Here is a 24963-nt window from a genome sequence, read left to right as displayed (position 1 = left end):
TACCACAACAAATGATGTTACAACCTACTATTTTCATAAGTAAAATTTGACCAAAACAAGATTTAAGTGGTGCCCATGTACGGCAACATACTTTAAACAACTTGAAAGAAAAACTAACGTAAAGCTAGTCTTTTTGGATAAGTTTTATAGGCTTTACTTCTGTAGGTCAGGTATCGACTTCGAGTTATAAAATTGAGAATGAGCGTTGAGGGCGCCTGTACACCCTATAGCAACCATGTGTACATATTACCACATTCATTAAAAAAGAACTGGAGTACATGGGAAGCCTACAAGCTTTGAAATGCCGTCTTTCGTGCATTAAAATACGTTTGTAGACGAAACAGCTTTTTGCTGATCAATAGCAAAGATATTACTGCGAAGAGTTTGTTATTCGAATTCATTGCAACCTTGCAAACGTCTTGTATATTCTGGTATTGATGAGATTCAATCTCTTCACATCAACATGATGTTTATTTCCATGTTTCATTTTTGTAGTTTTCTTTAAACGGGCAAACATCAGCTGTTCTTCACTGTTTTTTTTTTTTTTTTAACATGTGTATCTTTCCAGCTGTACCTTCAGCTTTCAATTGAATAGAACACGATTGGAACTAATTTGGGATAATTGGATAGTGAAGTAATGTCGGTTTAATCTGCAATTGTAAGCTCATCTGCTTTTCTTTTTAAGTAGTCCACTTGTTTTTATGAGTAATTTGTAATATTGCAACATTCAGCACTTTTGAGAAATTTGAAAAATATAAAGATCCAACTCTCCCAAATTAGTTCAATCGTGTTAGGCCCCTATAGTCCATATCAGAAAGTCAAGTACAGTCGTCTTTCTTTGGCAATATATGTTGGAAATAGTCGCATGGCACCACGGTTTTTGCATATAAGGAGGTAACAACAATGACGGTTACAAATGCACAGTAAATGCATGGGGTTTTCGATCGGGTGGTTTTCATTGTTCATGACTAAATGAGCCTTCGATTGTAACTTTTGTTCTGACAACTTCTGAAATTAATGAATAATTTCTTGCGTAGTGTACTTATTGCTCTTATCTCTTTCTCAACATGTGACATTAATGTTCACAAACCTGGCATTCATTGACAGAAGAACACATCGACGAGGGCGATGTCCCTTTCTCTTTCTAAACAAAGACACCTAGACATGGGGGAAGCTGTATCTTCGACCACTCTAAGCTTGTCTATCTAGAACTAAATGCTATATTTATGTAGTTGAAACGAAATTAGCGTCTTCGTGAAGTCCATACTTTGCGTGAAGAATCCGGGTACCTCTCGCGAGACAAACGAGATCACCCAAAGAGGAATGAGATGTCACCACTTCCCTCCTTAAATTGTATTGCAATTAGGTGATCGAGAACAATAACAAATTCGCAGTTTAAAACAAGCTAGGTACAGTGACCTGTCAGTTCCCTCAGTGACCTGTTGTTCCGAAGGGCTCCATGTATGTTGACCTAATTGTCACATTTGGGGCGTATATCACCATTGTTTATAAAGGACAAAAAACTGTTGTTCATAGAGAGCGATAAGAAGGGCTCTTTTAAAGCATTAATGAACCAATTGGTGAAAAATTTAGTTGCTCGGCAAGTGAAAAGGTTATGTACCCATTCTACAAATTTTGGGTTTTCAAAACGAGATAAACGTACCCATTCTACAATTATCTCGTTTTGAAAACCCAAAATTGATCGATCGGTAAAGATTGTAGAAGTCGAAGTTGACAATGTGAAAGGTTTCTATTTTGTATATTCAATACTAACTTATACTAACAGATATCCAAGACAGCTACCTAGTTGTCTGGGAAAATATTAGGGCAGCGTGAGAATGCTTAAATGCACTTTATCATGTCTGTAGTATTAGACTAATTAACTGGCTAAAAATACACTGGTCTCGTAGACCAACAGTGTTCGGGAACAAACGAGAGATGACGCAGTTTTATTAAAAGTCGCTTATCGACGATCCCAAGTGGATGTTCCGAATAGGTTGAACTGTTTATGATTAACAAAGCCATTCCACGAGACAATAAAGTTGTCGCTCGATATAGAAACGCTCAAACCGGGCACCTTGTCAACAGTGGAATCACATGACGTTGTGACGACTGACAGTCAGGCTACACCTCTGCAGGATTATTACTCGTTACAAAAGAGTTTGTCATAGTCACCGTAATTGCATTAGCATTTCTGGCAATGAAATTTCTCCCCAAAATTCGTCGCTGACGTCTTAGACTAGGAACAGTATTTTTCCCTGATTTTCAACCCATGTCTGCGTCTCAGGAAATCGGATATTTCATTACGCCACGATAGTTTTTTGTAAACAGAAAACATGGATCTGTCAAATGCATTGAGCTGCCCAGTGTGCCTGGACATTTTCGAGACACCGCTCTTCCTGCCGTGTTCGCACAATCTCTGTAAGAAATGCCTTGAACCGCTGCTCATCAAAGTGCGGGGAAAAGACCGTTTCCAGTTCTCGTGTCCGGAGTGCCGTCACAAGGTAAGCGAGAGTCGATTGTTTGAAATGTCACCTACTGATTAAGGTGACACTTGAATTTGAGAACCCGTGGAATGATCAGAATGCTAACGACTTGTCCATTTCAAATAACCATGCCACGGTCCTGAGGTGTGTGTATGGTAAATGACCAATATTGATAGCTGGACTTGAGTTGTTGGAACCATGTATCCCACAGTAGCTACACCGCATACACATATAACAGTGCAGAACAAACAAGAACAGAACGGTAGTTTTCAGAAGAAAAAAATCCAGGCATTTCAAAATCACAGAAAAAGGATAGCTTTTTTTAAAACTTTTCTGAGATTGAAGTATGCAGAAGACAGTATTCGCTCTAAAACGGACATTATTTTATCTAAGTGAGAATGTTTTGGAATCCCCTGTTCGTCTACAAGTCTTTACGTCATTTTCCGCTAAGGTTGTCCGCACATCTCTGTCTGTCTGTCTGTCTGTCTGTCTGTCTGTCTGTCTGTCTGTCTGTCTGTCTGTCTGTCTGTCTGTCTGTCTGTGTGCGATGGCACACGCAGATTGACTGAACCAGAGAACACATAATTTCACCAATGACATTCAGGGTGCGCAGAGATTTAATTGACTCCTAAATCGATTGCCAGGAGAGTTTGTTTTACAGCGATGAATTCTGATTATCGTATTTCAGGACCGTCTCTTTATAATCCAATATTTTGCATGTTTGTATTAAACGCTGTTATTAAATGATGCGACAAACAATATCCATTCCTCTGGCTTTCAGTCAAGTTTTGGGGAAAATAGTTCAACAACCAAGAATCCCTTATAAATCAATTTAGCAATTTTGTAAATATTAAAGCGAGGCCTTGAAACGCAATAAATTACTACCTTACTAAATATTAAACCTAGGGGATGTTGTTTTTCTAGTATATCATTCAAGGGCATTACCTCGCAGACGGTAAATGCATGGAAAATATGTCAAATGATTCATCGACATTTTCAGTGGAGCAAAACAACCACATTTTTGATAAGGACGTCCTCGAGTATATTTTTTTTGATATGTTACCTTGAAATATTGTCAACACTATTTATTATAAACAAAAATTTATATAGTTTGATAAAAATTCTTACGTTGTTTTTAACGTACGATTCGATCTTGAGCAAATCGATGGAAACGGCAATGGAGTAACTTTGTAGTATAGAGAGTTTTAGTTGTGTTTTGTTATGTTCAATGGGTTAGCCGTCATCAGATTCACCTTTCTCATGAACTCACCTGTCTAGAAAAGACGTTTTTTCTATCCATACGTCAAGATTCAAGAGCAATCCACCCCGTTGTCAGGGAACGCCCTCTACTTTTGCGTGCGTGCGACCTGATTATGTCATCAATAAGCTTACACTATTTGTAAGACAATTTTGTTTGACCGTCGAAGAACGAAGTAACTTTTGCGTATTTTATTCGATTCATCTGAACTATATTCATTGTCTTCGATGTCGAAAGTATGCTCACTGATACGGTATATGAGATCATCCATTAAGAATAATCGCAATCATACCCATCCGTAATCCATAACACTAGGTTAAAATTCGTAATGCACTAGTTGTAAATATAGACACAAACCAGCACAGAACAGACAGTAAAGCACTGGTACACACAACAAAGTCAAATTCATGAAAGAAAGATACTGAAGAAAGAAACAGTGTCATAAATGAAGTACAGCTGAGATTTTTCATAAAGAGAACATTTCCGATGATGAATGCTGATGATCAAGAGAGTTCATATTTACTCAAACTTTGGCAACTTTGTGATGAATTTTCATGGTTTGGTTTGATTTTAGATGGTTGTTACATCGGTTAACAACTTGAAGGTCAACAGGGGACTGCAGGGAATTATCGAGCAATACAGGAACAATACGTACAGCTTTGACTTCGATAAGGAATCTCAGGAGAACAGCCTATGCGAAGAACACGGGTGCGAGAACCTTCGCTATGTCAACTACTGCGTGGACTGCGAGGCGCCCGTCTGTTACAAGTGCATGGCGTTCTTGCACAAGAGCCACAACACGAAAACTCTCGAAGAGTCTTGGAAAGAACGCCAGGTGAGATGACTCACTTGCAATGCCAGAGCATTCAACTCTGGCTTGCAACAGTGTGGTAAGGCTTCGTTGACAAAAATGGTGGTGGTGGGGTGGGGGGGGGGGGGGTGCTTGGAGGAATCGCGATTATTGAAATCTTATTTTTTTCAGAACCCCCCCCCCAATAACCTAAAACATTTTTCAAGTCCCCCTTCAATATGATCATAATTTTTCAAGTCCCCCAAAATTATCATATAGGTGCATATTTATCAGGAAAGTAGAGAAAAAAATATACAGGTATTAATCAATTAAGGTGTTAATATTGCGTAGTTCTGCTCGCAGATATTCGACACTACCTCTTATCAGCAGTTTGTAGAGCCATATGCCTAAAGCAAGTTCTTGAATTGACTAATTTTTAAAAGCATAAGTGGATTATTTGGATTTATCAGTCTAAGCTGACTTGGGTTGATCAACTCTGGCCAGGTCAATGGCACTAGCTGAAGAGCACACAAAATGATTATCATGAGAAAGTATGCAAATTGTGAAATCCTTGTTACATTTTGCCAAATTATGAAAATTGAGCACAGTAACCTACCGATTTTTTTTCTCCAAAAGTACAAGACATAAACGACTACTTATAAATGTTTTACAAAACTGACAATACTGGAAGGTTAAAATATTCCGTCAAATAAACGTTTTTATCTCAGAAATTTGGGGTGAAATAACGGCAAATTAGGTAAAAAATAAAGAATTCCATTTATTCATACATTTTTCTATTTAAATTTGAGTCTTTACTGTTTAAATTTTTACTTGTGTGTTACCGTAGGATGAGATGTGAAAATTTCATTCACTACAGCATGAACTTGAAATTATGATTTTATATATCGATTGTAAGTGATTTTCGAGAAAAAACTAACTTGTACATTTGTAGAAAATCAAGTGTGGTGACCCCATCCTTTTTCCCTTATATCTAATTATTCTCATATGCCAGAATTCAAAAATCGCTGGTAACTGTTAAGTCTCATGGTCTCGCATGTGTTGCTCTCTGGCCTGATGTTGCGTACAAGTAATATGTTTCGCTGTGTCAATTGAGCGTCCTCTTCTTCCACAACTACACCAGAGTCACAGCCAACACTGTCACTGCCGGTATGCAGTGACATTGACACTGCCCATAGGCAGAAGCGGCACAGTAGCTGATAATTTTACAATATGTTGATAATTGATAATTTTACAATATGTTTGTTCAGTTTATACAAATGCGTTCTTCTTCCACTCCCTACAGCATGTCGAGCTGTCCAGAATTCAGCTTGCAAAAACAGCCGGTGTACTTGTACCGTGCATTTGTATCATTGACAAATAACTTTCAGTCTAGACTCTAATTCAATTATCGCTAATATTTATATGTACAGGCTTTGTATGCAAACTGAATATTGTGTTTCAGCATGCTGTAGAGAGACATAAAGAAACTATTTGATACACTGCATAAAAATATTTAAAAAATTTTCAACATTTGCAGCTTCTGCCCCGTTACAAGGCCAACCTGTTAGTGTTGCGAAAAATTAATGACACTCAAACATTTTTAGATAGTCATAAAATGCGACAAAATTGCTCTAGATTTTATTAATTATTACTAACATAAGAACCATTGGATGACATCAAAATGTTAGGACCAAATATTTTCAGGTTCCCCCTGCAGAGCAAAAAGTTCAAGCCCCCCTCTTCTATCATAATCCCAGAATTTTGGAATACCCCCCTGAATTCCTCCAGCCCCCTTGCCATTTCTTGTGAACTCAGCCTAAGCTCGGAAATTTAATTTGGCAATTGATCAAAGGCATGACAGAAGTAACACAGTCAATCGACTATGACATTCTTGACTGTATGATTCATCATAATACCTCGAGCTCTTAATGACCTTTCATTGCTAGAAACACTTAAATAATAATAACCCTTTCAGAGGTCAAGGAACTTTTCCGAGTATGTATGTATGTATGTATGTGTAGGTAGGTAGGTAGGTGGATAGGTAGGTAGGTGGGTAGGTAGGTAGGTAGGTAGGTGGGTATAGGTAGGTAGGTGGGTAGGTAGGTAGGTAGGTGAGTAGGTAGGTAGGTAGGTAGGTAGGTAGGTAGGTAGGTAGGTAGGTAGGTAGGTAGGTAGGTAGGTAGGTAGGTAGGTAGGTAGGTAGGTAGGTAGGTAGGTAGGTAGCATTTCATTGTCTTTATTTGAAGTGCGTGTTTGTATTCAGTATTCATTTTCGCAATACAAGAGGAAGTAAGCCAAATATTAGTGTAGATTGTTTGCACAGTACCTTGCTCGTCTATTTTTGTCGGATAATGACACATATACATGTATGTGACCAGTCAAAGGACGCGAGTCTCGTGTGGGCGATGCGTATACCCGCCTATTGCACTCTGATCTGACGTTGTTCACAATGTGGCAAGACTGGTGCGCGTCACTTCTTTCTTGCCAAATTATGTGCGTGTTTGCTCGTGTATACACAGGCATGTCGTCGTATATGTGTAAATGGCAAACGTTCGCTGTGCACCGTATTTCTCAAACGAAACACAATATAATTCAAGACAAGCTAATGTTTCATTCATTGCGTTCAGTTGCTCTAGTTAGCAGGACTTTCGCGCTCGATGCTTTAGAGGAACTTTAACCCTTAATTCTAGAAGTCGGCTCGGAGTAACATTGCATTATTATTAGGGGAAAAATGTCGATAACCCAGATATCTAAACTGTCATCGTCAAGATGCAAGTGCGAAAGGCCAGTTGTCGTTAAAGGGACAAAGTCGGCCATTTTTCATGAATTTTGTTTGATACAAGATACTACTTATATTGTATAACATGTTAAAAATACTGAATGAATGGGTGACCATGCATATATTCGACCCCAGTTTTAGACAAATTAAATGAAACTATAGCGAAAATGAATTAATGGTCATGATCATTCATTCTTGTATCAAACAAAATTCATGAAAAATGGCCGACTTTGTCCCTTTAAACGACTCACCTCTATCCGAAAGTGATGCAAGTGATCGTCCCGCACGTCCAAGAGATTAAATTGACTTGACTCGGTTAGACTACGTTAAGTATAGATGATTCTCGAAACTAGTAATTGCTTTGCAGTGAAAGTTTCAAGAGAGAGACAACACCAACAATTTTAATGGTACGACGTTTGCATTTATCAAACTGATGTGTGTTCTTGAAGGTCAAAGACACAAAGTCGTTACCCAGAAGTGAAAATAATTATTGCAGTGGCGGTAGGAGAACATGTTAAGATAAAATGGGCGCCGTACAGTTTCTCAGCTCATCGTTCAATGCTTACTGTAGTGCGCACCTCGAACGTGAAAGACTTAATATTTTAGGCAGACCTCCTCAATGAAACTTTCAACCTTTCATCGAATCAAGAATAAAATCAGGGTTCACCAAGCAAAGTTTGGTACTGGAGAAACAAATTACCTAACATTTACCGATTTTTGAAATTCAAAATGGCTGCCATACTCGTGTTAACCCTATAAGGAAAATATAATTTTCGGATTTTCAGAAAACAAAGACAGTGAAAGTGTTTCTTACCCAGAGAGCTTTAAATGAGCCCCAACAAGCGGCCGCGGTAGACCAGAAACATATTGATAAAAATGGAGTCCAAATATTTATCCCCGACGGAAGAGCATTATACCTTTGTGTAAGGACATGCCCAACAACAGCTCATTCGCTATGGTTTCCCATTGTTTTCAAAGCGTTAGACTTGGCCTGTATACAGGCATAACAACAATTTTAATCAACGGTAGGAAATTTTAATATTTTTGATGGTGATTTGCATGAAAAGTATAGAAAGATATGGAAACAATAAAAAGAGCGAAAACAACTGAAAAAAAAAAAAAAAAAAAAAACAATTTTAGGAGACAAAAACTGTGCGCACGATGGACGAGCAGCAGGTGATGGACAGAGAAGTAAAAGTCGGTAACTTTTACGGCTGTCGCTCTGTCTGTCTAACTCTAGAGATGTATCTAGATGTCGTCTATGAAAAATGAACCTTAACGGAATGCATGTTTATGAGTTGATCATGTCAGTGAGGATGAATGTTAAACGGCTGGCCGCATTTGATAATTCTTGCAATATAAAAAAATTCAATGTCCCATAAAGCTGTGTTTTGAACTGTATTTTATGAACAGATTATGCTTCTTCGGTAAACGCGACAGTGCGACCCTCCTCGGAGCACTTTGTTAACGCATCCTCAGAAACAACCGGTGAAGTTTTACTTCGGCCTCACAGCTTGCACACACAGTCATATTATTACGGGAGTATGCATGATTTAGCGATTCTGCAGATGCCGCGAAAGAAAAGTGAACACGATCGATGTTGACTGCATTTAACGTTTGCACACCAACTGCATAGCTGCTAGCGAATTCCTTACGGTATGGGATTTTGAACGACTAGCGAAGATGCCTTGGGACAGTACGCGTGTCTTTGCAATGACCTGGATCTTATGTTGACATGGTCAACTCAATCTACTCGACTCAGAACAAATTTGGCTTCTGTACCTGAAAACGGAGCAAAACTTTGTTGCGTTTTGCGTACTGGCGATCGACTCCACTTTGATGATATTCGGGATATCAAACGGTTCATATTTGACAAAGCTACCGTTAGTTCCAATACGTCTCACTGTCTGTACTGGGCCTCGTCGAAACAAGCGGCTGGTGCACTGTCAATGCTTCATGTCTAGAAGATATACAATTTTACTTACTTTGTAAATATTTTACATGTCTTCGTATCACATGGTATTGTAACATATCCCCTCCCTCTAACTCCCCTCTCCCTCCCTCCCTCCCTCCCCCTCTCTCTCCCCTTCCCCTTCTCTGTCTCTCTCTGCCTCTCTGTCTCTCTCTCTCCATCTTTTGATCTACTACAGCATTAAACGTCGTTTATTTGAAAAGAGAGTGCCGCCTTTTTGTACTCTTCCGTTATTTGCATCGATAAGAAGAACTGTCGAACTTTATCTTCTTGTCGACTAATCTTTGCAGGTTGTTCATTGGTGAATGGATTGTCAAACTGAATGCCTAGTCAATCAAACGCACGACACCACATAGTGGTACAACTCAGTGATTTGACATCATTTGTGCGCATCCCATGCCCCGTGCACATTCCGTAGGTGTGTACATCATGATGTCGAGCGTGGAACGAGGCCAGTCGGGGTGAGGCAAACTACAGAACCGCGGGCAAAGTTTCATCTGATAGCGTTCCAAAAACAATACACAGGTATTATGATCAGATATTTTGAGAATTCTACATCGATAAAACTTGTGACAAACAGGAAAACAGACAAAGGTGTCCAGTCACATGACTTAACCTTTGCGGGTCAATGGCCAAAAGTGCGGACATTTCAATCTCTAGAGTACATAGGACTATATATATATATATATATATATATATATATATATATATATATATATATATATATAATACTACGAAGACTCGTATAAAATATCGTGTTATATAATGCGACCTGTAGTTTGCCTGTATCTGTATCTTGATTGGTTGAACCGTTGAAACATACGTTTTGCGGCGTTTTTTAAAGGTTTAAGCTATTTCATTCATGAGATCTTTGTCATCAGACACCAACGATGAGAACAAAATATTACTTCAGTTCAAATACGGACACACACATAATTGCTAGTCACTGACCTGCGGTCTCCGTTGGCTGTTGAGTTTTCCACCGTCTTTGACTCAAATCTTTGGCAACAAGGCTGACCCTAGTTCGAAAACTTTTATCGATCCATTCGTCCAGCGGGAAGATACGTGCATTTGTTCTTCGGCTTTGTTTGTCCTCGCAGTGTAATGGAGGTACTTGCCATGCCTTTAAACTGTTACCAAGGCATATACCTGTACAAATGCATCTGCATTCGTCTGTGCTACAGACGTGGAAGAATGTTTCTTTTAACCCTTCTTTCATCACAAAGCAGTCGAGTCCACGGGTTGCATCATTCGCTGCGATGACCTCTGATGATCAAACCGTCACTTGCTGACCAAGCTCCCATGCAAAGATTGCGGGCAGTAGTTCCAACACACAAATGTGTTGAGTACTCTACCGAAATGTGTCTGGCTAGTGTTGCATATGTTGGCAGCATGAGACTGTGTGTGTGTAAAAAGATCCGTGTACCGCTGTACATAGATGTATCTAGCAAGTAATTTCAGTTTCAAGTAATTTCACCTGCTTTCCATGACGGCTATAGTTTGCAGAGACCAAATCGCTCTCATATGTTTTCTTTTAAAAGTAGAATGCGCTCTCGGGTACAGATATTCGGAATCTAAAACCTTTCCAGTACTTTTCGGGTCAACAACTTGTGGGGGGGGGGGTCCTTTTGAAGCCCATGGAGCAAGAAAAACTTTCACCGTCTTAGTTTTTGAAAAATGGCAAATTTTATGTGTCTTCATAGGGTTAACACAGTGAACGCAGCCATTTTGAATTTCAAATACCCGTAAATCTTTGGTAATTTATTCCTCTAGAACCAAAATTTGCACGGTTACCCCCGATTTTTATTCTTGATTTTTAAAGAAAACGGTTGAAAGATTCTTTGAGGAAAATTTGAGCTAAAATTTGTATTTCACTTTCGAGGCACATACTTCTTTAACGTATGCGCCCCAGATGTTCAAAATGAGAGAGAGAGAGAGAGAGAGAGAGAGAGAGAGAGAGAGAGAGAGAGAGAGAGAGAGAGAGAGAGAGAGAGAGAGAGAGAGAGAGAGAGAGAGAGATGTACAGATAGAGACAGAGAGACAGGGGAGACAATACTGTGAAAACATGGGGCGGAGTTTGCAGTCCGTTTCCACTTGCAACTTGAAATCACATGCAAACATTTCACATTTAAAAGTTCTTATATCTTCCAAAGGAAAGCTTCCTGAAAATGACTACCACAGCCAAATGATTGGACAGTGTTGGCGAACATCGACAATTCCTCTCAATACATGGATGTAGTAAACGCACGGCCCTAGTCTACATACATCATCAGCACAATAAAAAATGTAACTTTTAAAAGTTGAAAACTATCTCACTGACTAGAAAATATAAGGGCTTAATTGGTCTGTCATGTGATCGGAATATAGGGAATATAGGAATATAGGAATACAGGAAAGCACGTGTAGACTAAAATATTGCAAATTTACACAGGAGTACTTTTCCTACGCAACGTGTAAACGAATTTATATACAGTTTGGTTGACGATAATATTGTAAGAATTTGTTTGCTGTATGGATATCGTATACAAGAAACCTTATAAATATGCAGTTCCGTTTTCTACTCTCTGAAGTATTTTGCTGTCATAAGAATAGTGTTACATTGTATTTTTATGCGTTTTTGTCGAACTTGCGCATTCTTCTGGTTTTATTTGTGTACATTCATTACATATTCAGTATATAATTTATACATTTATGGCGTTATTTTCACTCTTGCGCTCATTGTTATTTTTAGAAAAGTTTTCAATCGAGCCTGAAGAAACTGGAAGCTGAAAATGTCGGGATGGAAGTGTTCTTGTCCAAATTACGTTACATCTCCAAGGAGGTCAAGGTATGTGACCTTTGCCCTCGCCAAAACATCTCTTCACGTGAGTGTTTCGATATCAAAACACTTCAAACCAGTGTCCACGTTCACCGTTATCAGCATGACAACTGCGACAACTCAATTGTTCTTCTATAGATGTCTAAAAAACAACCTTTGTCGTAAAGTACACACTTAGTGCAGATAAATTTTGCGGTTATATCAGTATATTTGGTCTTACACTAACAGTGCCCAGTATTGGCCATCTTCTCAGTAACCTTTCCCAAACACCATGCAAAGTTTTCGCATAACTCCTAGCGTTCGCTAGGATTTAATGATCTTTCTGAAACACGCGGCGAATGTTACATTTTGAAAGACAAATAAAACTTACTTCAGTTACATGATGTTTGTCGCCGAACGTTTACTGGTGCCCCATGTCTATCAATTTTATAATTTGTTCTGAAGATCATCGCAAATAAATATAGTATGACGTGACTATTTGACATTTGGCTGATAATTTACGAACGTGAGGTGTAAAATCCAACTTTTCAGCAAGTGTAATATGTGTAATTTAATACTTGATATCAATCGTGAAGTTCTCATATAATATTAACATCGCAGAGCGAAAAGTAATATATATATATATATATATATATATATTATATATATATATATATATATATATATATATATATATATATATATATATATATATATATGCATTTTCCTTTACGATTCGAACATCTATTGGTTTCAAATTTACAGAGGACCTAACAGGTACCTCGTAGCACACACAACTGATTTCGTATGCACGCCGAGTGCGTTACAGTTGTCCTTGTTTCATCAGGCCTTAAACCGACGACCAAGATGAACACGTAGTGGCTAGAGTGACATCTTACATTCAATCTCACTTGTCCTTCATTGTCCTGTGCAGACGAACGGCGAGGGGATAAAGCAGAAGATCTTGTCCGAATGCGACAAGCTGGTGCAGATAATCGAGGAAAAAAAGCGAGAAATGGTGACTGAAATCGAAGAGGAGCAAGACGCCAAGCTACTCAGTCTGAAGGAACAAATCACAGAAAACGAGATGAAGATAAAACAGATTGCTAAACAGATCGATTTCGCAAAATGCAGTTTGAACTCCGATTTGGCCACTCGGTTAAAGGTAATGATCCATTCTTTCCAAAGGAACGACAGAGATATCGATACAATGTTATCGGTCTAATCAAAGGTGGAAGTAAAAAAAATATATGTATAGCTGGTGGAAACTACTAGATGCTTTTGGTCGACCTTTCGAGTTCGTAGGTTTTCAAGTATATGTTTCCTGAGCAGATTGTAGAAAAGATTCTTATTTTTCTAAATCTTTATTAGGCCCGTCCTGAGTTCGTGAAGTTGTCATCTGTATTTTCACGATGTTATTATAATAATATGCATGCGTTTACCCCGCGTAAGAAATTGTTCTAGGCAATATTGCTTATAAGAGAACAATTATTCAAATGTTATCAGCACATTTCAAGAAATAACTGAACCCAATAAACGATGACATTATATTCAATGTTATCTGTGTTGGTATATTGTGATCCGAAACAACAGACTCTTGCGTACTAGTAAGTGTATTATAATATGATCCAACGCTTTGAAAAGGGTTTATTTAATTTTTTTGAGGAACAGTGGATAATTAAAATACAACAACGAAGCTTATTGGGTTTGCCCTCAAACTCCCTTCCCTAGTCCCAAAGAGACCGAATTATGAATGGCACTGCTTCAAAAAGACGAAAATCGCCGGAAAAGGTGATGTTGGAGGTTCTCACTACTGATAGGATTTTGAACGACAATTATGATTTCAAGACCATATATGAATGTAGATTTAGTATGAGGCATGTACACGGTTTCCAAGGGGTAACCGTAGCAAAAAATCAGTCTTAAAGGCCCATGAGCTGCAACTCTGCGATAGTTGTCCAACCTCAGGATACCTCCAATTTCCTCAGATATTCATTGCAATCTGCAAATTGGAAATATAGTCATTAACTATGTCTCAAAGACTTTTTTGTGGCAGAATAGGAGAGAAATTGAATTTCCCGCAAATTTCCCGCAAATTTCAAAATCAGGAATCGGGAATCAGGAAATTACTTTGAAATCAGGGCATGGGACACGAAAATCAAATACTCTGCATGAATTACAGACCTTTACAGCAGAACGTATGAAAGGTTTGAAAAATGTTTTGCTCACCATCAGGAAAACTAAGTAAGATTGTTCCTTAACATTCCGTGTTGGCAAAACTTAAGTGCTTGGAAAATTACGTCATTGGCGCGGTAGACAATGTACTAATTTTATTAATTAATCAATTAATATATCTATTTATTTATTTTTACAAAAAGGCTTGTCAAGCGATGGAAGACAGGTAGTGTACCATTTCCTGTTTCGATTTCTTCACATTATCATGATATTTTACTGAGAAAACGTATCCGTTCTGTAGTAACTTATCATATATACATAGGTGTGTGAGAGAGAGAGAGAGAGAGAGAGAGAGAAGAGAGAGAGAGAGAGAGAGAGAGAGAGAGAGAGAGAGAGAGAGAGAGAGAGAGAGAGAGAGAGAGAGAGGGGGGGAGAGGGAGGGAGGGAGGGGGTAATGTTAAAATGTCATGTGATATACGAGTTATATATATATATATATATATATATATATATATATATATATATATATATATATATATATATATATATATATATATATATATTACTGTATGGTGCGTTCGTACTGGCATCAGACTTTCATCATCGGATTTCGGTATAACTGTTGAGTTCCACGGCATAATAATTCAGAATCTATTCTTCAGGAGAGTAGGATGAAACAGTTAATCATGTGACCAAATGTGAGGGATTTCGTTATTTCAGAATAACAAAGGACGCTAAGGAACACTCCGTTTTGATGCCAGTCACTACGCCAGACTTCACTCCAATTATATTCGACATATCGACGGAGAGGGCTGTGTTATCCGACATGTACTTCGTGAAAGGTAGGGTGGACTGACAATCAAAAATACACACGGATATGACATATCTTTCACAGTTTCTGCGAATCACCTACAGCAGTTCTTAATTCATCTGAACTCAACGAAAGTCGTGTATGGAGTATTAGTCCCATGACACTGTCCGGCCGACCTCCTGTGCTTGGGCGCAACTTCTATTTGATCATGTTTCTTTATAAATACAATCAACCAAAACTTTTGATAATTGTTACTACATGCTGTTTTACATGTCCGAGTTGTCTGTGCGAATTCTTTGACAATGTGTTATCGCTAGATATTCAATCCCTTTTATACTGAACTGAACTGAACTGAACTGAACTGAACTGTGTCGGAGCCATGTATACGGGTACACGTATACATTCATATACAGCGTATATAGAGCAATATAAATATAAGGTACAATCTTGAACAAATATGCTTGTATCGCAAAACGGCTGGAGGAAAAGTTTCACATGAACAATCGCTCCTATCAGTGGATTGCAATGGTGCGCTGCTTCGACGCTTTGATCCGAAGCAACAAGCAGCGTTATTGACTGATACAGATATACAGAACAGTCAAACTGGACAGTTACATTCGACGTACAATTGCGACCATCCCATAAAACACTGGCCTTCCTCGCTTGTAATTTCTGTCGAGGGATTTCAAAATTATAACAAGTCAGAACTTGGACGTTTGAACGCATTTTTAGTTTGTACGGGGGCATATGAAAAAAAATAAGATAACTTTTTTATTCTCTCGCCCCCCCCCCCCCGGACTCTGATGAATACAGGGTAAAGACAACTTTAACGCCTATGAAGTCATTAAAATCGACTATGACGTATTCTGAACTCATTCAGTGTCATTCAGTGATCTTCCCAAGTGTCCGCCCTGTATACCTAACGTTATGGACTTCGACGTTTGATATTGATAGGTTTTCCCGTCAGTCGTTTTCGTCGAGACGAGAATTACAGTAGGCTATAGGCCTAATGTATGTATCGTTAGATTCCCCGGGATATTAGTAAAAGCGAAATTCATTCTAGTTTAATCGCTTGGTATGAAATGTTTTTCAAAACATTACATGAAAATATTAATTGTTCAGCCCAAGGTGGTCCATGGTTACATTAAAATTGTCACATTCAGTAAATGTCAGACGACCGATATCGAGACTGTGTCACACTTGATGCAGAGACCTATGCGGTTCGTATCTATTGATCGTTTTAAGATGAATAGTTTAACAAACAAGATTACCAGTTTGTGTTTTTAACCCTTATCAGTAATTATGCATGTTTATTTACTTGTTTTTTTGCATTGTTTGGTGAGGCATTTAGAACTATTACAGACAGTGCATAAACAAAGCTTAAATCTAAGAAATACGGAATTTAGGCCTAAATAAAAAAATTTCGGAGTTCAACACTAGCAAACGTTTTTATTGAAGTCCACCAGGACCTCCGCATTATAAACATTTGAACCTACACATAGGAAACATGATTCGAAATTCTGTATAGCATTTTCTATTGATCTTTACCTATGTCTGCCTTCAGTGAGAAAATTGTCATTGACAGAGGCGCTGTTTACGTAATGGGCAGGGGGGGGGGGGGGGGGGGTGTAGCTCTCGCAAAGTATTATGGTCTAGATTGGTGACCTTTAACCTTAGGTCACAGTCAAAATGGCGACTATCGACGTGGAAGATGAGACGATTCTCACCGCAATATTCAAAGATTCGTTTCCTGAACATTGGCGAGAGAATCCAGACTTTGCATTGTATTTGTCAGAGTTAAGTTCATACGGTGTCGAGAAACTAAGCCATGAACCCGAACGACTTGCGGAAGATCGAGCTCAAATTCTCAAAGAGACCCAAGACCTGGCGTTCCACAATTACAAGACCTTCATCGAGACGGCTGAGTGTTCGCGAGAGATTTTCAAAGATTTCAGTAAGGTCGAGCAGCACGTTAGTAGTTTGTTGGAGAAGCTGCCCGTCCTGGCCGACAAGTGCAACAAGTTTACGAAGGATTCGCAGGAGATAAATGCCAGCCGCAAGATGAACAGCGTCACCTTGAGCAAACACCCACAGCTATTGGAGATACTAGAAATTCCACAGCTGATGGACACTTGCGTCAGGAACGGATACTACGAGGAAGCCCTTGAGCTGGCAGCTTATGTCAAGCGCCTGGAAAAGAAACACTCCAATATTCCAGTCGTCATTGGAATCGTCAACGAAGTCCGGAACTCCAGTCAGCTCATGTTCAACCAGCTGATACAACAGCTCCGAACCAACATCCAACTACCGGTGTGTTTACGTGTCATTGGGTACCTCCGTCGCATGGACGTACTCACCGAACCGGAGCTGAGAATCAAATTCTTGCAAGCACGAGACGCTTGGTTCCAAAGTATCCTCGGTGCAATTCCCACAGACGACGCCTATTTTCACATCACTAAAGTCATTGAAGCCAGTCGTGTGCACCTGTTCGACATAATAACGCAGTATCGAGCGATCTTTTCAGATGATGACCCAATTCTTTCCACAAACCACGACAGCAAAATCACTGAGAGTGCAATATTCCACGGATGGGTGGTGGAGAAGGTATCCTCGTTCATGAGAACTCTTGAAGCTGACTTAGAAAAAGGTGTAGGCAGTCGTCTGGATTCCTTGCTTGGGCAGTGCATGTATTTCGGCTTGTCATTCAGTCGTGTGGGTGTAGATTTTCGAGGACTTCTGGCCCCACTGTTTCAGAGAGCTGCCCTCAAAACATTTGAGACAGAAGTGAGAGATGCTGCGGGAAGATTTGAAGAGTCCATGCAATCATACACTATAATCGGGACACCTGCTTCCCTGTCCAGTACAGTCCTGTCTACCAACTACTCTGCAACAGAAGGGAACCTTGCACCTCCAATGGTCTTGATGGATTACCAACCACTTGCATTGTACACCAATAACATACTGACAGCATTTAATGATCTCAGACTTTGTGCGCCAATTGCACTGGCCGAGGATGTCGCCAGGCGCTTGCAAGACTCAATGAGTAGAATGATTTCCTCAATACTTGCTTTCCATCGAGCTGAGGAGAGCACTTTCACCAAGCGGGAAGTTGAACTCTTCAGCAAGTTCTGTCAAGTGACAGTCCAGGAAATGGTACCATACCTGTGCCGGTGCTTGAGGGCACTATTTCCACCTGCATCTGTGGCTGAGGCACTGGGTGTTTCGATAGCAGAGCTAGGTAAAATGGGAAATATTGGTAGCATCAATGCCAGCGATGTCATAGCATCGTTGGAGCCACTACTCCCGGAGGAGGAACCTCCACCACCACCGCCCCCTCCAGTGTCACCACCGATGTCGCCGGCTGAAGTGAAGGAAGGGGATCCACAGGGAAAAGAAGAGAAAGATGAGAAATCTGGAGAAGGTGGGAAGGATGAAGGCGACGAGGAGAATGCCAGTGAGAAGAACGATAGTGAAGCTGACAAGTCTTCCAAGGATGGGGATGCTCAAGAGGGTGCACTTGAAGATGTAAGTGAAAATGCTGAAAGCAAGGATGAAAGTGATGAAACAATGGGGAAGGATGCAGGTGATGAAGCACTGGAGGAAAAGGAGGAGACTGGAGATACTGCAGGAGAAAAAAGTGATGACACAGAAGTGACGGAAGAGACACCACCATCAGAAGATTTCAAAGTGGCAAGCGATTCATAGGCAACACTACCACGTTTTTGAGTACTCAGTAAAGATTATGATATTAACAAAACAATTAGATGAGTACAACTACTTGGTAACATATATAGGATATCTTCATGAAACAGGGCAAAGTTTGTTCTAAAAGTTTGGGTTTTGTGAGGCTTGATGGAGACAACAATGGTGTCTGTTTTTTATTGTATTTTTAATGGTTAGTTGCTCCCTCAGAAATATGAATTGGCAGATATCATCAGCTATGAGATGTTACGAACAAAATGTGCAAGAATTCGTCTGTATATGGATTTGCAGGAAGAATCAGTGTTGTCCTGTGTGATATTGCATGACAGGCTATGTATCACTAGCTCATTGGTGCAGGATTTTTAAGGAAACAGTTTCTGATACTCTGGAGAGTAGCAAAACGCTGACATCTTGTCCACCTCTTTCGATCTCTGTGTGCAAAGTGCATCATTATTGTTGACAATTGAATTCTGAGTGCCGGGTTAACTGTAAGTTGTCAGCAGTAACTGTGTACCTGTCTTGGGGTATGCCACTTCACAGACAAATTATGGGGCAATTTGTAAGTACTTTTTGGGAGTAGTGTGTGAATTTGCATGCATTTGATTCACTTTGGATGCCTACTTTAACAACAATGATTCAAAAGAATCTCTCAATGAACACAGTGATTTCAGGCGAGTCCCAAAACCCGGACCGAGACGAGTCGAGACGAGACCATAATGACCCCTCAGGCCAGGCGTTGTAAATACATCATAATAGAATACTACAGAAAGCTTGCAGTTTGTTGAGAGTGTCAAAGATCGATGCACAAAGCAAGAGATAGCACTTCTTTGACTAACTAAGACAGAAGTGGAACAAAGTCCTTTTTTCCCCGTGGCATTGATACAGCTGCTGCCTATGTGCAAAAATACGTAACTTTTCTATCAGTAAGATAGGAGGTCTTTTGGTCTCGTCTCGACTCGTCTCGGTCCGGGTTTTGGGACTCTCCGTGATTTCAGTACAGTACAGATGTTGACCTCTAGACTTTGGTCTGATGTTGTTTTTTTCCCCTTCAGAACAAGTGACATAAGTTGTACACTTTTTAAGGCAATGGAACTAAATATGTTGAAGAGGACTATTTCTGGGCAATAAATATGTGCTCTATTTCCTATGCTTAAACAGCCAACTTTAAAAAGTACTGTGCTGGCAATACTTTGTATCCATTCTGTTAGTTATACCAGGGTTACAAGACATTTCAGGAGGTTGAGCAGCAGTACACACTCTCCTACTACTCAGAAGAGTCTGATTAATTTGGTAAATAGATTTGTGATGTGACATTTGAATGGGATTCTTTCTGGATGTCAAGTTTTGAAATGTTAATAAATTATGCTGGTTGATCAGGTGACAAAATGATTTGATGTGTACATTGTTTTGTGTATAGTTTTACCCCGTGACAAACAAATTTGGATAAGAGTTTGTTATTTGTTTGATGTAAACATTTCTTTGCCTGCAGTGTCTGTGTTCAGGAAGTTAACAGCATTTTATGCATGGCCAGATATTTGCCAAATATCCTGGCAAAGATAGGAATGTTCAGACTTGTATGCTACAGGCAGATATAGGCATACAAATCTTTTGACAAGGCACTCAGTGATTGCAGCTGCTTTCTAACGTGTTGTTCTCATCAACTGAAATATAAAGTCTGCAGACAATTGTAGAAGTGATTAAGGCAATACCGAAGAATTCAAAGCGCACGTTGGTTGCTATCGCTGGCAACGTTCCAAACGCGAACTTTTTCACGTGCAAAATCTTACCGTTCCGTTGTTTTCTATGGATTTTCGATTCCTGATATTTTGAAAATGCTCAAAAGCTTTCAACTCTCTCTATTGTAAGCCAATTTAGCTGATTTTTGGTAGGATTATTGAAGTCATAGTTGAGAATGTAGATAAGCATGCATTTCTAAAAATTCCGGACCTTTTATGAGATATCGCCGTTAAACCCTTCAAAATTTCACAAAATGACACAGTATATATTTTCCTGTTCAAAAATTGTTTGTACTCAAACAGATAACCTAATCCATGCTAGGGGCTCTAAACAGGTATCTCATGTGTTGCATTCTGAAATTTTGGAAAATTAGGTGCAAATTTGTAGGAGCTGAAACGTTTTAAAATAGATCTGTGAAAATTTGTATATGTGTGACGTCACTGACCTTTCGCCTGACAAACCTGCGTCTTTTGGAGTTGTATGGTTCTGTAAATCTTTATTATGCAAAGAAAACCATGAAAACTTTGCATTTTGATTGATTTCGGAAATTACTCTTAGCAACCGTTGCTTAGCAATTTGAATCCTTCGGTATCGCCTTAATGTAACCAAACATTGGTTTCTTCACAATTATGTGAATGTTACATGCCATATCTTAAACTTCAGATTTTGTCATTGAAGTTATGGCCGACAAATTTATCATTTTGTTGAGTGGTGTTGATATTCAGTGATGATGCCAGTCATGAGTGAACTCATTTTTATGTCCATGGGTCATAGTCCCTATGTAAAATAAAATCCAGTGGCCCTCTGCAGCAAACATAAAATTGTTACCAGGTTACTGCCATATGCCAGTGCCTGCATACCAATACATTGTCCCCAGTGAAAGAAAATTGGCTGATTTGACTTTGGAATCATTGGTTAAGTCACGATCACCTCTATACACATTTGTTATTAAAAGCTAAATAATGTCGCAAATTCGGATGAAACCCACTACTCAGCCTGACACTGTTCCAGACTTCACTGTTCTGATATAAACAGTAGTTGGTAGAAGGGCGCCCTCGTGAGGCCAGTCGTTTGCATTATCTCAGGAGATTCAAGTGTTTAATTATTGTATTTACCTACATGAGTACCGTACAGGAATCCTCTTGCAGAGGCTGCACAGTAAATCCTTCTACATGTAACAAACAGTTTCAATATACACTACCTGGTCTGGTTTCTGATACTGTTTCAGCTGAAAAGCTAGGACCAACTGATGATGAAATCTGTGAAATTGTGGAAAATTACACCACAAGTTCTTCTCTGGCAGATACGTTTTCCAGTTTATTCAATTTGAGATCGATTGACAAAGGTAAGAGAATTCAACGTAGCTTTCCATAATTCTTTATGTCTATCATTCCTGGTGAGTTATTAAAAGAAAACAATTAGAGAAACTTCAATGCCTGTAGCAGGCAATGATTGTTTTGCGAAATGCCTGTGGAATTTTCTCCAGAGAAAGTGGGAAAAACCATGGAAAAACCAAGTTTATACTTAGCTAATAGTTTCATAGTTGAAAATCCTGTTTAATAGTGCAGTCCTATAACATTTCGATAACCAGAAAAATTTAGCAGTCATAATCACAAGAAATGGTTTGGATGTTAAGAGAGATACTCTTCTTTTTTCTCTTGCCTTTCCCTGATTGCCAACATTGATTTCATCATCATCAATAGCATGGAGATAGAAACTTGAGTGAGAGATGTGAAAGTGAATACTGTTGTTCTGTGGTTGTTCCTGCAGGCATAGAGTTCCAGTTTCATGTGCAGACAGCTCACAAGAACCTCAAGGTAGGCACCAGTGGTCTCTCGGTGTCTCATGACAGGGTAGGCGCTGATGAACGATGCATGGACATTCCCTCTTCAGAGCGGTTCACCAAACACCCGGTGGTGTTCGGCAATGTCGGCATCAGCCATGGCCGACACTACTGGGAAGTCACCGTCAGCAAGAGTATCTTCTGCCGCGTCGGCGTGGCATACCCAAACTTGCCTCGAGACCACGGCCTGGGTGACAACGCCATGTCCTGGTGCTTTGAGAAATACCTGGAGACCAGGAACGTGATTCATGGTGTGCGCACAAAGGCGCTAGAGGCGCCGCCGTGTTTGTTCAACAGGCTGGGAATATACCTGGACTACAACAGAGGGAAGGTAGCTTTCTTCAATGCCAGCACCAAGAAACACCTGTTCACCTTCCATACCAAGTTTGTCCAGGCAGTGTGTCCGGCATTTGAGGTCAACAAAGGAGAGATGACCATCTCAACCGGACTGCAGATACCAGAGTATGTAGCCGAGAAGATGGGACTACCAAGAGAATGATGGCCACCACATACATCAATTCTGAAGGTTCATGTAAGGATCAGCGGGACTCCTCTCATCTTGACAGCGGTGTTTCTCTCAGACTCACTTGACACTGATGTTGTGGCTAGGTTTTCCATAAATGTATTACAGTGATAACAATGCATTGAGAGTGTCCGGTTTTCACTTGTGTCATTTTGAATCTGCAAGCAATACTATGCATATACAGGGTGTTCATCATTCAGGTACTCCACAAAAAAAATCATTACAAACTATCAATATTCCCAAATGAAGAAATGGAGAGAAGCGTTTTCAACTCCACAGCTGATCCTTAATGCATATTTCAATACAGACACTCCGTAAATCAAACGTGAACACAGAAAAGACAATATCTGTACGGTTTAATCCAAAATGGGCTTTCATCAAAAATATGAATTACTATAGTACATACTTAATATATACTCATGAACAATTATGTCAGGTGCAGTCCGAGGGTGACAAGACTGTTCTGGGCTGTAATATAGACAAGGTTTCATTTCCACGATATGATTCCTCAATACGCATGTACCCTATTTGCATACATCATTGATTATAATTAGTGTGATATCAGTATGAAATGGAGTTACTGTTTCATTTACACAGCCAGTTATTCAGTGCAATTCACGTTTCATTGCATTTACAAAGTAATGTTTGACAGCTTACAGTATACAGATGTCACTTCATTTCATCATATTTTTACCGGTGATAATAGTATGTATAAACCTGTTCAATGCAATCGATATGTTTCTTTCTTTCTTGTATAGTTTATTCTTTAATATTCAGCAATTTTCATGCAAAGGTCATTGAATACTATTAAGTGCAATGCTTTATTTCTTCTTCAAGTCTAAGTCAAATGTACACAGATAGCAACTTAACTTTCTTAAATTATCCTCTACGTTAATATGCTAATTAACCTTCACAGTGACACTGCGACAGGTACATTAGTTACAAATGCAACTTACTGGTTCATCTATGGGGATATGGAATCTTCCATCACTTGCTAACCATATTTATAGAGCAAATTATGATGTGTTGTCTTTAGCTTTTTCAGTGTCTATCAGAAAAGGTGCAAAAATTTGGGGAACACATCAAAAGTTCAGAATTTTCAGACGTTGATTCACTGCAAGATCTTGAACCTTTTTAACCATGTACTCACAGGGATAAACAGAGTTCAAAATTGACTTGAAAGGTGGGCATTTTGCATCTAACAGGTGCAAATAGAAAAATTTAGGAGCATTTCCTGAAGCTCATGGAAACTTCAAACATACTGTATGTTGCATACACATATTTTTATTCCTGAAAAACATGCCTTGATATCTAAATTAAATTCAGCGAAGGCAGACAAATGTATTAAGAATGAGTCTGGCTTTTTATTGTCATTCAAATAAACTGAGAAAACTTTGCTTGCAAAGTCTAACAAAGGATAAAATATAGCAACTTGACTATACTCAGTCCAAAAGTTAAAACTTTGAGCCCTACAATATGAGAGAATTTTCTTCTATAAAACAGTCTATTTCAGTGTATTACAGTTTTTCAACAATGCAATATCTATACTTCTGTAGACTAAAAGTGAAATTTATGTGTGCATTTATGTATTTTGTCATGTAAATGACATTTTAGGATTATTGATCTTTGTTTTTATCTCACTGCAACTACGAATATGTCGCAACCTCTCATTTATGCCGAATGAACAGCACTTTTCTCATCTCATGAATTAAACATAGGTTTTCTGATAATCATAATTTTTAAGTTTCCTTCACGTTTCATAGATGTTTTCACAGCATTCCTCAGTATAAGGCTTACAACTCGAATGCATCAAATTTGACCACCTCACCACAAGAGGGCGCCATTCAACCCATCACTTTAAGATGGTTTTAGCATAACAGAAGTGTATGTATTAAACATACCTGTGGTAAGTCCTCCACATTCACCGAATTGCACAATAAATCAAGAAACGTGACATTTATACCGAGTATTCAGTTCGATTTCTAATCCATGTCTTGCAAGATGTCATACGCTAATAAATAAACATATTCAAGTAGCGAGCAACAATGCCGGCATCTCATCAGACAAAACTCCAGTCTTGTATTTTCTGA

The 24963-nt window shown here is 39.1% G+C and overlaps 2 protein-coding genes across 2 annotated transcripts; both read left to right on the top strand.

The window, feature by feature from the left end:
- Positions 1–1555: 1555 nt before the first annotated feature.
- LOC139140976 (E3 ubiquitin-protein ligase Midline-1-like) lies at positions 1556–24833 on the top strand. The gene is made up of 8 exons (XM_070710496.1): positions 1556–2504; positions 4319–4579; positions 12017–12112; positions 13017–13247; positions 14461–14483; positions 14978–15099; positions 21736–21852; positions 22278–24833. The coding sequence occupies exons 1-8, from the start codon at positions 2337–2339 to the stop codon at positions 22847–22849; spliced, it is 1590 nt and encodes a 529-aa protein (XP_070566597.1). The 5' UTR covers positions 1556–2336; the 3' UTR covers positions 22850–24833.
- On the top strand, positions 16726–18932 carry LOC139140975 (conserved oligomeric Golgi complex subunit 8-like). Its single transcript, XM_070710495.1, has one exon. The coding sequence runs from the start codon at positions 16758–16760 to the stop codon at positions 18771–18773; it is 2016 nt and encodes a 671-aa protein (XP_070566596.1). The 5' UTR covers positions 16726–16757; the 3' UTR covers positions 18774–18932.
- Positions 24834–24963: the final 130 nt, after the last annotated feature.

This window comes from Ptychodera flava, chromosome 9 (assembly GCF_041260155.1).
Source record: "Ptychodera flava strain L36383 chromosome 9, AS_Pfla_20210202, whole genome shotgun sequence".
Lineage (NCBI taxonomy): Eukaryota > Metazoa > Hemichordata > Enteropneusta > Ptychoderidae > Ptychodera > Ptychodera flava.
Note: the sequence above shows the minus strand (reverse complement) of the source record. Positions and strands in the feature narration are given on the sequence as shown.

Coding starts and splice junctions, on each gene's coding strand:
- LOC139140976 (XM_070710496.1), top strand. CDS start 2,337: ATGGATCTGTCAAATGCATTGAGCTGCCCAGTGTGCCTGGACATTTTC. Junction 15,100..21,735: donor CGACATGTACTTCGTGAAAG/GTAGGGTGGACT, acceptor ATACTGTTTCAG/CTGAAAAGCTAGGACCAACT. Junction 21,853..22,277: donor TTTGAGATCGATTGACAAAG/GTAAGAGAATTC, acceptor TTGTTCCTGCAG/GCATAGAGTTCCAGTTTCAT.
- LOC139140975 (XM_070710495.1), top strand. CDS start 16,758: ATGGCGACTATCGACGTGGAAGATGAGACGATTCTCACCGCAATATTC.